This window comes from Stegastes partitus, unplaced genomic scaffold (genome assembly GCF_000690725.1).
Source record: "Stegastes partitus isolate 25-593 unplaced genomic scaffold, Stegastes_partitus-1.0.2 Scaffold1393, whole genome shotgun sequence".
Lineage (NCBI taxonomy): Eukaryota > Metazoa > Chordata > Actinopteri > Pomacentridae > Stegastes > Stegastes partitus.
In genome coordinates this window covers 40,448-55,613 of record NW_007579124.1, presented here as the reverse complement: position 1 = coordinate 55,613, position 15,166 = coordinate 40,448, and the positions used below count along the sequence as shown (strand labels likewise).

Genomic DNA, 15,166 nt, shown 5'->3' with positions numbered 1-15,166 from the left:
GGCCTTTCCTGTTGCTGTTAACTCCATTGTGCTCCTCCTCTGTCATATCCACTTTATGTTGATAATTGGTTTAAACACGGCTCATATGAGATCTGTGGTTTGAGATACATTAACCTCACTGTCAAGGTCGCATCCAGTAATAAAAAGAACTCATCTGTCTGCAAGCTGCTTTCAAAGTCACACTCTTTGTCATAAGGTTGTCTGGGCAAGCGTGCGGCTGCTGCTGAATCGGACTATTCTAATATATTTAATTCCTTCCGGGAAGACTCTCTTCAGTGATGCCTCAAGGCCTGAATGAGGGCCAGAAAAGGCCGCTGTTGGCTCTGCGTGCGTTTCTGTCTGCAGCACTGTAACAGTGTGCGGTGAAGGGATTTACTGTGAGTGTTAGTGGTGGGTGTGGTACTTAATGCATGCTTGAGAGGAACCATGTGTGAATTGAAGATAGTACAGTAGGTTGTTTTTGAACTGCGTGCATACAGCATTTGTTTCTGGAGTTGCTTTGTGTGTGTCTTTGTGGTTTGGCCACTATCCTAATGCAGCTGTATATGGTATATGGTTAGGGGGGGGTGTCTTTGTTGCAGCATCCCATAGGGAGTCTCTGGTGCAGTCTTAGTGTGTGTGGGAGTTGATTTGCATCCCCTAAAGATTGAACCGGGGGGGGGCTTTAGCATGTGGAGTGGTGGACCCAGAGCTTCAATACTGCTGGCTCATGGTTTTTTTCCACAGCTTAAAGTGATTACCTCCCCACTGTGTCCACATTGTACCTCTGAAAGCCCAAGATTAACATGCAGCCTGACAGATCTTCTGTTTTATGTACATTGCATTATGTGAGAGCAACATTTCACCGTAATGTTTTCTCATAATTAACCAGCACTGCAGCACCGGCGTGTTACAGAGTGTCACTTTTTTAACAGCTTTATCGAAATTAATCAGCCGTCTTGCCTGCGAGGCTTTTCTGCCGTTCTGCTGGCAAACAAGTTAAAATTATCCCCCAACTTAAATACTCGGCCCTCATTCTGTCAGCAAGTTCAAAGATGTTCTGGAGCAGTGGATGCTTTCTTTTGGACTCATCTAATCAGGGATTATTTTACAACCGGGATGTCAGGTGAAAGCAATTAACTGCAGTGAACTACCTGTCAGGGCGGAAAACCCAGCAGAACCCGGAGTCCTCAGCAGAAGGATTAACGGCCGCCGTAATAATGACTTATGCGCCTGTCTGGTTTATCATCATCAGTGGCCCTGCTTGTATTAGTCTTTTCTCACAACTGTCCATTTCATGCCTCACTACTCATTTTCAACTCTGACTTTCTAAATGAACAGCACAAACAAATGTGGTGATAATGTGTATACTTTGTCCTCGGCGTTGTTCATCCGTCATGGATTTCTGTTTAGTTCCAGCCTATAAAGTTGTGTGAACATCCTGCTTTTTTTTTTTTTGAGCCACAGATTTACTTTGCTCCACCAGTCAATCAAAGTGAAGTTTCTTTGCCACTTAGTTTTGGCATTTTGCCTTTATACGACAGTGGCAGTAGACAAAGGCAGAACATGTGGGAAAAGACAGAAAGGTGAATGACAGGCAGCAAAGGTTCAGCTGGGGGTTGAACTACGGTACGCAAAGCGTTCTTCATGTAGTCAGTGACCTGCGACTGTATCACACCCTGCCTTTTGATTTAAATATAAGCACTGAACTCCCTGGTATTCTTAATTTGTATGTATATTCCACCTTTGGACACCCAGTTCATGAAATAATGTAAGTTTTTGAAATAACACTTTGTTAATTCTTGTTATTTCCAGTTTACAAGAGATAACCTCTGACTCATGGTGGCAGTGTTGTGTGCTGCTATAATGACTAAACACAGGCACAGTGATTAAAAAAGTGCTTGGCTTTTTGACACAGTGACATGATAGCCCTTCAGTGGGTTTTAAGGATCAATGATTGTTTTTCCTGAGTAGCAAATCCCAGTATAACCAGCCATTACTCCCCAATAACTATCAAACAATCATAAATACAGCATATAATAAAAATCTACTCAAGTTAATGAAAGGGCCAGTGGTAGCAGAGACAGCAGTGTTTTTAGGATTCAGGTGTAGTTCACAACATGTACTCTGGATCTTCAGATGATCAAATTATGTCCAGTTACTGAGTGAATCTTGTAAAGTCACCTCAACTGCCTCCATCCTGCTTTTATGATTTCACAAGTAGCTTTCTAGGCCAAATTTGCAACTTGGGAAGACGGAGGATTTAAAAAACACACTCTGGCAAACACTGACATTCAGCTGTGGCCACAGCTGGAAAAAAGGAAAGACCTTCCAACTCGCAAAAGCTGATGAATGCTCTAAAAATCTTTAGTTTGTCCAGAATCAGAGCAGCTTCAGCTGGAAAAACTCACACAAACATTCTGAAGTTGTGTGTTGATCCACGCTGGACTGCAGAAAAGTGGAGCAGTGGAAGCTTTGTGCAGTAACCATTAACACATGACTAACCGTGATTGTTTATTTCAGTTTTCATAAGCTGCTCTTTATCTCTGCTTAAGGCTGGAGGCTCCAGGCTACTTGAGCAGCAACTAGTGAATCTGTAGTCATGTGAATTCAAGTGAGTCGAGTTGCCTTGTGAATTGGTTGGTGTCTGGTTTTGCCAAGGAAACAGTGTGGAATAAACCCAATGATCTCTGGTTCAGCTGCATCGATTTCTATCTGTTTATGTCATTGTTAGAGGAGTGCACTGTACTTTTTAAAAACACAACATTATTTTGTGGTTATTTGGCTTTATGGAAGCCCTACGGTTTTATTTGATAGTAACAATGAAGACAGACAACAAAATGTGGGGTAAAGAGAGGAGAGGAGTTGAAACAGGGGCTCGCTGCTCAGAGCATTTCATGCCATGTAGTATGCAGCTTAACTAAACTATCAGGATGATCATCTCTGGTATAAGTTGATGGGTTAAAAGGGACGACGATATTTTGCATGTCAAAACATGTAGCGTATAATGGATTCCCATTGCAACCCAGTTTTATGGTTAAAGTTTGAAAATGACAACATTGTAGAAACAGCAGAAAACAGAATAAAAAACTAATTTTGTTTATGTTTTTATGTTGCCAGAGGCATCTGCGATTAAATGTCTGCTATAATTAAACATGGTGATTTAAGGCGGTATTTCTTAAACTGATTATTATTTTAAGTTTTGCCTTTGATGTGGACATCTTTTCACAAGCTTTTCATACTGTGCTGTCATATTCACATTGCTGCTTGTTTACAGCATGTCTGCTGTGTCGGATCAGATTGTCACGCTTTATCTGCATGATGCATTCAAACATTAAAACACTTCAGGCTCAATCAGTTGCTTTTCTGCTGAGCTGTGTGACGGAACTCACTTAGCATTTTTTAATTTCTGATCATGTATTCATTTTATCCATTAACTGAGCCTCCTGTTCTTCTGTTCGTCTTCTGACAGGATTCGTCCTCAGATGGCCAAGGAGAAAATAGAAGGCTGCCATGTGTGCACGCTGGTCACACCTGGAGAGCCACAAGTCCTCCTGGGAAAGGACAAGGCATTCACCTATGACTTCGTGTTCGATATCGATTCAGAGCAGCAGCACATCTACCAGGCCTGCGTGTACAAGCTCATCGAGGGCTGCTTCGAGGGCTACAACGCCACCGTGTTCGCTTATGGCCAGGTATGACAGTGAGGTCTTTACATTTGAGAATTTCTTTTATAATTAATTAATAACAGAGAGTTGTGGAAGCTTTTATAATATATTCTCTGTTTGGATACAGATGCTAATGATTGCACTGGAAATTTACATACAATGTGGCATCTGAGCATAATGAGAGTGGTGCAAAAAAATGGAGGAAAGAAAAAACAAGTGAACATAAAAGAAAAACACAACCTGTTACACTGAGAGGATGAATCTCACAGATGGGGAACATACTCACATCTTTAACACGCAGTCAGGATCGTCCCATTGAGCATTTAATCCAGACCTCTGGGGCCATCTTAGAAAAATAGCACCACATGTTTTCTGATCTTTTTCACTGTTCAAAATGATTATAGCAAATAAGATAAGATATGCCTTTATTAATCTCACGGTGGAGAAATTCACATAATTAAATTAATTATGTCCCAGAATAAGTTATGGGTGGTGACACAGGATTTAAAATTCATACACTTTTTTTTTTGCATAGTTCCCATCTTTGGCATTGTGTCTTGAAGTTTTTGTTATTTCATTTTTATTTTATTATCATTATTTGTTTTTTAGGGAGGCACAGCATTTAAAAAAAAAATAGTCTGGTCATGTGGTACTTTTTGGAAAACTTATAAAAACACAGACATTCTTCAATGCATGTATAGGCTTTGTTAACACCCCAAATATGTAATAAATAATAACATAAAAACAAAACAAAACAAAAAAATGTCAATTGAAGTCCACGCCGTGCATATTTAAACACATACTGACACAGTTAATTGAAACTCCCACTACATGCACGTAAACGCTGGTCGCTGTTCATAAATGTGGGATGCTGTTGGGAGTGTAAATACGATCTCATTGTCTTTGATGAAATGTGTTTTCAGACGGGCTCAGGGAAGACCTACACCATGGGGACGGGCTTCGACGTGAGCCTGACTCAGCAGGAGCAGGGCATCATCCCTCGGGCTGTTCACCAGCTGTTTGAGGGAATCCAGAACAGGAGGCTTCGTGCCCAGGAGACCGGCTCCCAGCCACCCGAGTTTAAAGTCAGCGCCCAGTTCCTGGAGGTAGGCGACACGCAATTACTTGATCTGTTTTAATTATTCCATATTGATGTTCCTGCTTGCCGGCGTGTGTGTGTGTGTGTGTGTGTGTGTGTGTGTGATATTGGGCCATATTAACTCTAACCAGATGGGACAAAATGGGGATCAGCCCCCTCTTCCACAAACAGGATGTGACAACCTGAAGACAGATGGGCAGGAATGTCTGCTTGTGCTTTGTTGGTCCTGATTAATGTTTACCATTACCTCTGACATTATTCCTCATCACTGTGGGCCAGAAGACAGATAAGAACGAGGGATGAGAATGAGGGAGGGATGCTTGTGTAGGAGAAATTAGATAATATGACAAGTAATCATTTCCTCCAGGGGTTTCTGGCAGGCAAATGTTTGATTGTGTTTGGGGCCCTTACCATTATATGCGTGGGTGTGTGCATGATTGGATTACTTTAATAATCATACCGTAATAGAAATTGTATTATGAAAACACAATACAATATACAGAACAGAATAGTCTAGCTTTGTTTGTATTTCTTTACTCTGTCTGTCCTGCTCCTTGTCATCAGTGTGTTTTTGGTAGGTTCTCAGGTCAAAAGGTTATCTTTGTTGATGTTAAACAGATGGGTGTGTGTGTGTGTGTTTGGCAGTAGGTGGGAACAGCTGAGCTTTCAGCCGACCTCCCTGACCCCTACCCTCAGTGGTTTCTGAGAGGTCATTAGTTCGACCTCTGTGGCCGCAGAGCTGTTCGTAAATAAGAAACGCTGATTTGAGAAAAGAACAGAATCTCAACTATTGATTCTTTAAAAGATCAGGTTTACGACATAAAATTACTTTAGCATTTATGCAACAATTCAGTGTGTCGCTGTTTTACCAACAATGCTTAAATTGCACCATGTTTGCTAATGTGCTGGGGTACGTGTTTGCTGTAGTTGTACAATGAGGAGATCCTGGACTTGTTTGACGGAGCCAGAGATCCTGAGAGTCGGAGCAGGAAGTCCAACATCAAGATCCATGAGGATGCCAGTGGCAGCATCTACACCACTGGAGTCACTTCTAGACTGGTGCACACAGAGGAGGAGGTGGGTCCATGTGTGGGGTATATCTATATCTATATCTATATCTATATCTATATCTATATCTATATCTGTATCTATATTACAGCTGTAGATACAGATTCAGTAATAGATGTACAAATAGAGATACAGATTCTGTACCTATATCTGTCACAGAGATACACTGTTGATAGGGATGCAGATTCTGAATCTCTTATCTATTGATCTGAATCTGTGTCTATATTGGTATCTATATCTGTATCTCTATTTACAGATATAGATACAGAATCTGTATTCATACAGATATTGATACAGATTCTGAATCTATATCTATATATCTGTATCTATATGAATGTCAGTATATCTATATTTATATCCACATCTAACAGTTATCTGTCTTGGTTTGGTCTGCCATATAGTTTTCATTAATGCTTGTTTATTTCTGGTACCTAGCACAATGCTATTTTAAGGCTCTTTGCAAAATAATGCCCTCATTAAGTATTGATCTACCATTTTTAAATACCTTCAGATTGTCTTAAATTTCATGCAAAAGCATGAAAAAAAAATACCAACTGTATTTTTTTTTTTAAAATCTTGTGTTTGACATCAGCAGTTTTGAGGGACTGCAAAGTACAAAGCTCAGATCATAAATGCTCTGATTTGTTTCCCATGACTGTAAAGTGATCATGTAGAAATGAGTGGTATTGCATTGACATTCTTGAAAGACAGGCTCGTGTACAGACATACTATATCAGAAAGGAGTAATAGCTGACATGAATGTGAGCTGATCAGCTGTGACAGCTTGGAGGAAGGAGGACATGAAGGGGTCAGTGGGGCACGAGGACTGTCTGCTAAAGAGGTTAACAGAGAAGGCAGGTGGTGCTTTGGGGGGAAGGGTTACAGTAAATATTGGCTTAGATGAGACATTTTTAAAATTACTGAGTTTTTTTTTAATATAAGGGATGAAGTATAAAGAAGAATGTGAGCAGATTGTTAAAGGATGCAGAAGGAGAAGGAAAAGAAAGGCTGGATCTGGAAGAGCTCATTTGCGCTTTAAATTCCTCAAAATTTAGACAGCTGAGAGACAAATAGAGACAGATGGGCCCTTCTGTGGGAGAGAGGAGAGGAAGTGTCAAAACAGGGTGAGGGAGGAGAGAGAAGTTTGGCAGTGATGGAGTCAGTAGAAGACAGGAAGGAGGCAGGTTGAGATAAGAAGGCGAAGGAAACTTACCAGCAGAGAAGACAATTAAAAGGGAAATTAAAATAGGAGAAAAATCTTATTTAAGTAAGCAGGGAGGACAATGACATTAACTGAATGAGCTGGTTCTCACCTCCATGGATTCTCAGAGACCAGAAAATGATCACGAGCAACAAAAAATTGTTTGATATTGTCCTATTATTTATTTCTGAGTTGATCACTGTTTTCTCTTCCTAACTTCAAACTAAAAGTGACCACATTTCCTCTATACATTGTGTGTGTGCTGCAGCTGCTGCAGTGTCTGAAGCTTGGCGCTCTGTCCCGCACCACAGCCAGCACCCAGATGAACGCCCAAAGCTCCCGCTCGCACGCCATCTTCACCATCCACCTCTGTCAAATGAGAGTCTGTCAGCAGCTGCAAATGGTGAGATTCGGGTTTGGAGCGGTGGGTCGGGGCGCTTGTAAGATGAGAGAGAGGTAAAATAATTTTTAAAAAGCATGACAGGGAGGTCTGGAGAGAGAGGTGGGTGTTATTACAATTTCATCATCGTCCTCCCTTAAATAAAAATCTGTCAGCTATAAGCAGGAGGAGGCAGAAAAGGATAATACGAATATGGTAAAAATGAGAAGTCGGATATGATGGAGCAAGCATACAGAACAGAGAAAATGGAAATAAACTATAATTAATTTAGTAATACATGCACAGCAGCAATCAAGGTGATGAAATAATTGCTCATTTCAAGTAAGAGGCTGTAACTCGGCAACCGCCTCTCAACCTACTTCCTTGTTTATTTGTTTGTTTGTCCACCCCCGGTAGCAGAACGGAGGAGGGGAGAACGGAGAGCTCAATGGTGTGGACTCCAACCCCATCGCTCAGCCGGAGTACGAGACGTTAATGGCCAAGTTCCACTTTGTGGACCTCGCTGGTTCTGAGAGACTCAAACGCACCGGAGCTACAGGAGAAAGAGCACGCGAGGGAATCTCTATTAACTGTGGACTGGTGAGTGAGACAGAGATGGACTCTGCAGTGGATGGTGTGACAAAAAACATGCAAACGAAGAAATGATAGTACATTGATTGGTTCTTCCACTGTATTGTATGTATTTAAATACTGTGTGCATGTCCTTCCTCCTCGTGTTAGCTGGCTCTGGGAAATGTGATCAGTGCTTTAGGGGATCAGACCAAGAAGGGAGGCCACGTCCCGTACAGAGACTCCAAACTCACCCGGCTGCTACAAGACTCACTGGGAGGCAACAGGTACCAACATTCTGTACATACAAAGTCATACTGTTGTAAAATAATTACTAACATGTTATAATTATTATTACAAAAACAATATTGAATAAAGGGACAATTGTGGAAAAAATAATAATTTTTGTCAACAAGTGAGAATGTTCACTAATTCATCATGAGTTAATATGTCACTTTATTGACAAAAAAATATATAGTTTGTTTTGATTATCGTTATTCTTCCACTAAAAAAACATCTGAGGGTCCAAAGGGACAAATTGTTGTTTTTATGTGCTATATATAAAAGCAAATTTAAAACTGTATATCACATAAAACAAGACATCTGAGTAAGCTTGTTGGTCTTTGGTAAATGGCTGTTTTTGCAGTTTTCTGACATTTTTTAGATAAACTGATTAATAGCTCAGTCAATAGTGAAAATAATTGCTAGTTGCAACCTTATTGGTTAAGTTATTGACCTGAAAACACACCATGTTAATGTTGTGCCTGAGTGTTATACTGTATGTTCTCCTTGTAGCAATATGACAATGATCTGTAGGCACAACTCTTCTTATTCTGTGCAAACATTTACCAAAAATGTCTTTTCGTCTCCTGCAGCCGCACAGTGATGATCGCCTGCGTCAGCCCATCAGACCGGGACTTCATGGAAACGCTGAACACGCTGAAGTACGCTAATCGCGCCCGAAACATCAAGAACAAGGTGGTGGTGAACCAGGACAAGACGAGCCAGCAGATCAGCGCCCTGCGTGCCGAGATAGCCCGACTCCAGATGGAGCTGATGGAGTACAAGGCGGTGAGAGATGGAGGGAGAGATGGTGGGAAGGAGAGACATGGTTAAAAGAAGAAAAAAAAAACCTAGAGGAGCTCAGTGGAAAAGAAAAGAGGGGATGAATGGAAAAGAGGGAAGAGATGAGGAATGAAAAGTGTCAGATGAAAATGAGTGATAACACGTAGCTGTCGATGTAACTGATGAAACTGGGCTCTATGAGAGGGGCGACAAGATGGATGAATCTGAGAATAGTAACGGAGCAGAATAAGACTAAAGACAACACTAATGGGAATAGGAGAAGATGGTATTGGAGGGTATGTAATAAAAGCAGAGGGCAGACCTGCTGATGGCTGTATCAAATTAAAGATCATTACTGGAACACGCATGCCTTTTCTATAGTGCAAACAGAACCTGACGAAGAGGAAGATTAATGGATGAAAGGTCAGCATTTTACAGTGTAACACAGACATAAATTGATCCTTTAGCTGAATTTATTGAACTGTAGAGAGTCTGTGGAGTGTGATGTGAAGAGAAGTGGGGAGAAAATTCCCGAAAAGTCTGCAAAGAGTCTCCACTTTTTCATCAGCTTTGACCTCCGGGGCTCTGAAAAAAAACGAGCAATCATTTAGCTCGGTTGTCAGTCTATTATGGGATTAAGAGGGTTACCACAGTTACTAGAGGGAAGTGACTATGAAGAAGGGCTGTGGGCTGACCTCGATGTGGTAATAAGGGATGTGATGTGACTGGAGTCTGGAAGTAATGGAGTGTTCGATGAGTGGAGGTCTGCGAGCTGTGACTGGATTAAATAGTAAGTCTCTGTTCGAGCGCTTACACAACAGGGTTTTTTTCAGTATTAAGCATTCAAAACTCAACAATAGCTGCTTAAAGAGCCACAGACAGACTTAACTGTTTTTGAACAATAGCTCTGTGTTTTCTCGGCCTGCAGCGTCCAATATGTGTATGAATGCCGATTTAGAACCGGTTTGTTTTCCTGCTCTGACTTTTTTTTCCCCCCCTCCTGAAATATGTTTATGGTCATTTGTTTGTTGGGCAGGGGAAGCGTGTAGCATGTGAGGATGGTTCAGAGGGCTACAGTGACCTGTACCAGGAGAATGCCATGTTGCAGAGAGAAAACGACACGCTGCGCCTCCGAGTTAAGGCCATGCAAGAGACCATCGACCACCTCAACACCCGTGTAACACATCTGCTGGCCAACGAGGTCAGCACTCTGCTCACCAAGTCAAGTACGTGAGAGAGATGCTTAATTACTTCAAACAACGAGTTCTGTCCCCTTCGATGAAACCTTTCTTGATTGTGACTAAATGTAATTCACAGTATTCCATTTGTGTGACCTGAATGTATTTTTACCTTTGACCACTAGGTGAGGGCAATGAGGAGATTGGGACTCTAATACAGAACTATATTCGAGAGGTTGAAGAACTCAGGTAAGAACTTCAGACCCTCCGTGACGCCTTTTTGTTCTTTCTTTAAACGTCATTATAACTCATTGGTTTAATTGTTTTGAAAATCAAAGTGATCCCCCCCCATCTTTATATTAAAGAGATATGAGGGAGGTTCTCTAATCTTCAGAGATTCATCAAACACATTTATGTTACTTTTCTAAAAAGTGGCCTTAAAAGTTCAGTTTCTTTGAATATTTATTTTGCCAAAAAATTTTTTAAGAACCAACAATCAATATGTACAGAATTAGTTCTAAGTGCAATATGGAATTATTACTTCCATATTTAGCTTGTTTTAGTATTTGTCTCCGATCTGCGCTGTATAAACACAGTCTGCAGTTCAGCCTAGTTCATCTGAGAATTCTCTAAATGTTTGTCATGTGTTTGTTGGTCACAGTTGAGTCAGGGTGTGGAGTCTTCTGTTTTGGCAAATTTCTAAAAGCGACACATAGAATAACGTGATTTTGATAAAATGTCACCAGCTTAGATTTGGTTAATTTTCCCAAAGAAACTGAAAATGACAACTGTTCCAGGAGCTTTAGAAAGCTGAAAATCCTCTTTTTTTTTCTTCTGGTTTTACAGTTTGTTGCTCTGACAAATGCTGTAACTTCGGTAATTTAAATAAAATAAAATAAAATAATTAAACTCACCCGGCAGGTTTCTGGTTTCAGAGACTTAACAATCCCACAAGGAGAGAATAGTCATAAAATAAGTGAACTGACTCATTAGTGTCATTTTCATTGTAATATTTTTCTACAGCTTGCTAATGCTGACTGAAACAAGCTTCCACATGCCGCTGAGAGTGGATTGAACTGCAGAAGATTCATAATTACTGGAAGAAACCTGTCTTAACTGCTTTAATTAGCTTGTGACTACTTGGGTCGAGTCTCCAAACCAAGCAGAAAGACATCATGAATACGAAGAACTCCATTGTCTCTTTCTGTTTCCTCCTCGGTCAGAACCAAACTTCTTGAGAGCGAGTCCATGAACGAATCACTGCGACGCCAGGCGGCCCGGCTTTCAGCACGTTCTCCGTTCCCCGCCTCTAGCCTCAGCCCTGCCCCCGGTCACCCTCCTGGATCCTCCCCTGCCCCCATGTCCATGGAGGCTGAGATGACGGACGTGTTACGCCGAGCCAAGCTGGACATCGAGAGGCTGAAGAAGAAGGAGAGGAGACAGAGGAGGATGAGGTAAAGGGAGAAAGACGCAAACTTTATTAAATGTAGAACAAATCAGGGCCGAGGTCAACGGAAATGTCACAGAATCAGAGAAGCTGTCAGGTCTTTATATCTCCAAACATCTCAGCTTTACGCAAATTTAATTTCTAATTGCTCCTCTTAAGCTGAACCTGTGCATGTTTTAAAAGCTGAGAAAGCATTATGAGTACATATTATTTCCTGCCTATATACTCTCCTCTCCTCATTACTTTTCTCCTTAAGAGCCACATCACAAGTCAATTAGGGCTTTGGGACCGCCTGCTCCCAAATAGAACTGGGATGCTGCCAATGCTGAGTAGTAGCAACTGGCTTGGACAAAATTGTCTCAGTCGTTCGGCCATTGGGTCATGAGAGAGGAGCACGCAGCCTAACAGGCTAATTGAGGTCTAATGGCGTAGAGACAGGAATTTGGAGATGGGATGGGTGGTAAGCACTGTAAAAGAGGGAGCAAAGGGGCAAATAAAATTGGTAATAAAATTTAAGAGCTAAAAGGGCATGCTGAGAGTAGATGAGCTGAAGAAGACTTTGCTAATGACTCTAGAGGGCTGATTTTGCCATAAGCACATCACTTGGCAACACTCCCACAGCACTAATGGTGAATGTTAGGAGCGCGTGCCATCTCGCTCGCACAAAGTGTTCCTGCAGGGCAAAACTCTTCTGGGGATACAACTGTAAGGTTAACTGAGGGAATTTCTTTGGAAAATCCCTGTAAGCGATTCCATGCATATTTCTTTAAATGCCGGCTTTTACCTGGCTTGACCGACATGCTTTTCTCCTCCTGCAGTCCAGAGTTGGAGAAAGGGCTGAAAAAACGAGTAAAGCTGCACACTCACGAGAACGGAGAGAACGGGCAAAGTGGAGAAAACGGACAGAACGGAGAGATCGATTCAGATGACAATTATACCGAGGTAAGGCTCACGTAGATGTGTTCAGTTCTAAGCATTTAAATACACAGAACAAAGTCTTGATGGACTTTCTACGTGTGTTTCTGCGTGCAGGACATCATGTCTCCGCTGCAGGAGGAGAGTGGTTGTGATGAGGATGAGGGGGAGGACGAGGAGGAGTGCAGGGAGGAGGAGGATGAGTTCGACAGTGATGAGAGCCTGGTGGATTCAGACTCGGACTCTGATGAGAAAGGTGTGTTTCTGACAACTGTTCCTATAAAATAACTTGACCTTTTTGTGCATTTATAGTTTATAGCTTGTCCTCTCTAATTAGGAACTCTTTTCAATTTGACAAACTATTGAGACTGAAGCTAGAAAGAGACAAAAATAAGCAAACACATGAATTAACAAATGCCTATGTAAGTTTTAGGTTTGATGTCAATAAGAATACAAAACAAGCTTTTTAGATTTAGCAGCATGATGGCCCAATTTGGACCTTTTTGTAAATATACGTATATACATAATGTACAAAAAATGTAGAATAGGGCCTAAAGTCTCTTTGAAACTCCCTGACCTGCAGCCAACTTCCAAGCGGACCTGGCAGATCTGACCTGCGAGATTGAAATCAAGCAGAAGCTGATAGACGAGCTGGAGAACAGTCAGCGGAGGCTACTGATGCTAAAGCTGCAGTATGAGGAGAAGCTCATCCTGCTGCAAAACAAGATCAGAGACACACAGCTGGAGAGAGACCGTGTGCTGCAGAACCTCAGTGAGTAAAGTTATTTATTCACTGAGTTAAAAGTGTTGTGTAAGTTAAAGTATCCTGACAATAGCCCTTTAACATTATTACGTGTTTGTGCAGTGTCCATGGAGAACTACACGGAGGAGAAGGCCAACAAGATCAAACAGGAGTACGAGAAACGTCTAAAGGAGATGAACCGTGACCTGCTCAAGCTACAAGCGGCGCAGAAGGAACACGCACGCCTCCTCAAAAACCAGGGGAGGTACGAAAGGGAGCTGAAAAAACTCCAGGCCGAAGTCAACGAGATGAAGAAAGCCAAAGTAAGGAGAGCGCAACGAGAGAAAGTAGGGAGGAATGGGAGCAAGGTCAATGGATGTTCTCTGAAGGTAATTTTGTCCCCTGTTTTCAGGTGACGCTGATGAAGCAGATGAAGGAGGAGCAGCAGAGGAGGAGGATGGTGGAGGCAAAGAGGAACCGGGAGATCGCCCAGCTCAAGAAGGAGCAGCGACGACAAGAGGTTGGGCAGCAACTGTGTATATGGGGACGGGGGAAATATGTACCCTTATATTTGTTAACAGTTTTGAGGATAGGATTTTATTATTGGGAAATTAGGTGGAGATGTGTCACAGTTAGCTCATGACACAACAACAAGGGAAATGTTTTCCATATATGAGTGAGTGTAAGCTTTAATATACTGGAGCTTGTGTCATCGTCGTCCAAAGTCAAATTCCTCTAATGTATATCAAGAGTCATTCATGCATGAATGTTGTAAATGCACATCCATCTGTCAGCCTGGCACACTGAAACCTCATTTATGTATCGTGTACATATTGCACACAGACTGCTGGTATCACTTTCATGTTTGGAAGATTAGTACATTCTCTACATGTATTAACTTCCATCTTTATTTGTGTTCCCTGGAGGACATGACTTATTAATGAGCATGAAAACATTTACACTGTCATACTGTAGACCTCATTCACAATCCTTTGATTTAGAGTTTCATCTGCGTCTTAAAATCACTTCATGATCAATGCTTTGTAAGTCTGCCGTGTGAGCTGTCTCCGCTCAGGAATCTAAATGACACGTAGATGAACACTGAATGATAAACGTACTGTGTTTCTCTCCCTCCTGCCCATCAGTACCAGATTCGAGCTCTGGAGTCTCAGAAGCGGCAGCAGGAGATGGTGCTGCGCAGGAAGACGCAGGAGGTGACGGCCCTGCGGCGTCTGGCCAAGCCCATGTCAGATCGCGTGGCTGGACGCGTGGCCCGCTGGAACCAGACTCCCCCAGTTACAGACTCTGGAGCCGAGTTGTCAGCCAGCACAACGGCTAGCAGCTCCGAACCTGAGACGGCGAGGACCGTCAGCGGGTTGGTGCGGCAGTGGAACAACAAGAACAGCGTGTATGGATACCTGGGGGAGAGCGAGGGCAGCATGGATGGAACACGGGTCATTGGGTAAGATGACTTGATGTTGCCATTGCAAAACCTTGACTGTACACATGTACAGAGAGTATGCATTGATACTGTATTTAGTTACACTGCTACATACTGTACTTACTGGTCAGTCAGCTATACAATTAGTTAATGATGTCTAGGAAAATTATGGGGTTTATTTGTGGGCCTTGAATTTAATGAGTGAAATTTGATTGAGTTTCCCTAACAAAGAACTTTTTAAAATCATTTGATGTGTTAAATGTAGGTTTTTATAAGACTGGAGGTCTCTGATTTGTCAGTGGGAATACTAATTGGTTGCTTTCTCTCAGGGATTTTGATTTGTGACTGAACTTTGTTGCTGCTTGTTGTAATTTTTCCTCTCATGCAAATCTGTTTTTTCTTAAATCTTTCATC

At 41.9% G+C, this 15,166-nt stretch overlaps 1 protein-coding gene across 1 annotated transcript in view; it reads left to right on the top strand.

Annotated features, from left to right (window-relative positions):
• The window catches only part of kif21b (kinesin family member 21B), a 66,845-nt gene that overhangs the window by 27,140 nt on the left and 24,539 nt on the right, over nt 1–15,166 (top strand). The window contains exons 2-17 of the mRNA XM_008299205.1: nt 3,452–3,674; nt 4,571–4,753; nt 5,674–5,823; nt 7,284–7,418; nt 7,812–7,994; nt 8,136–8,251; nt 8,840–9,035; nt 10,066–10,255; nt 10,393–10,456; nt 11,431–11,661; nt 12,473–12,596; nt 12,687–12,825; nt 13,153–13,341; nt 13,435–13,634; nt 13,724–13,831; nt 14,457–14,773. Coding sequence (XP_008297427.1) covers nt 3,452–3,674; nt 4,571–4,753; nt 5,674–5,823; nt 7,284–7,418; nt 7,812–7,994; nt 8,136–8,251; nt 8,840–9,035; nt 10,066–10,255; nt 10,393–10,456; nt 11,431–11,661; nt 12,473–12,596; nt 12,687–12,825; nt 13,153–13,341; nt 13,435–13,634; nt 13,724–13,831; nt 14,457–14,773 — 2,748 coding nt within the window. The remainder of the gene's footprint in view (nt 1–3,451; nt 3,675–4,570; nt 4,754–5,673; nt 5,824–7,283; nt 7,419–7,811; nt 7,995–8,135; nt 8,252–8,839; nt 9,036–10,065; nt 10,256–10,392; nt 10,457–11,430; nt 11,662–12,472; nt 12,597–12,686; nt 12,826–13,152; nt 13,342–13,434; nt 13,635–13,723; nt 13,832–14,456; nt 14,774–15,166) is intronic.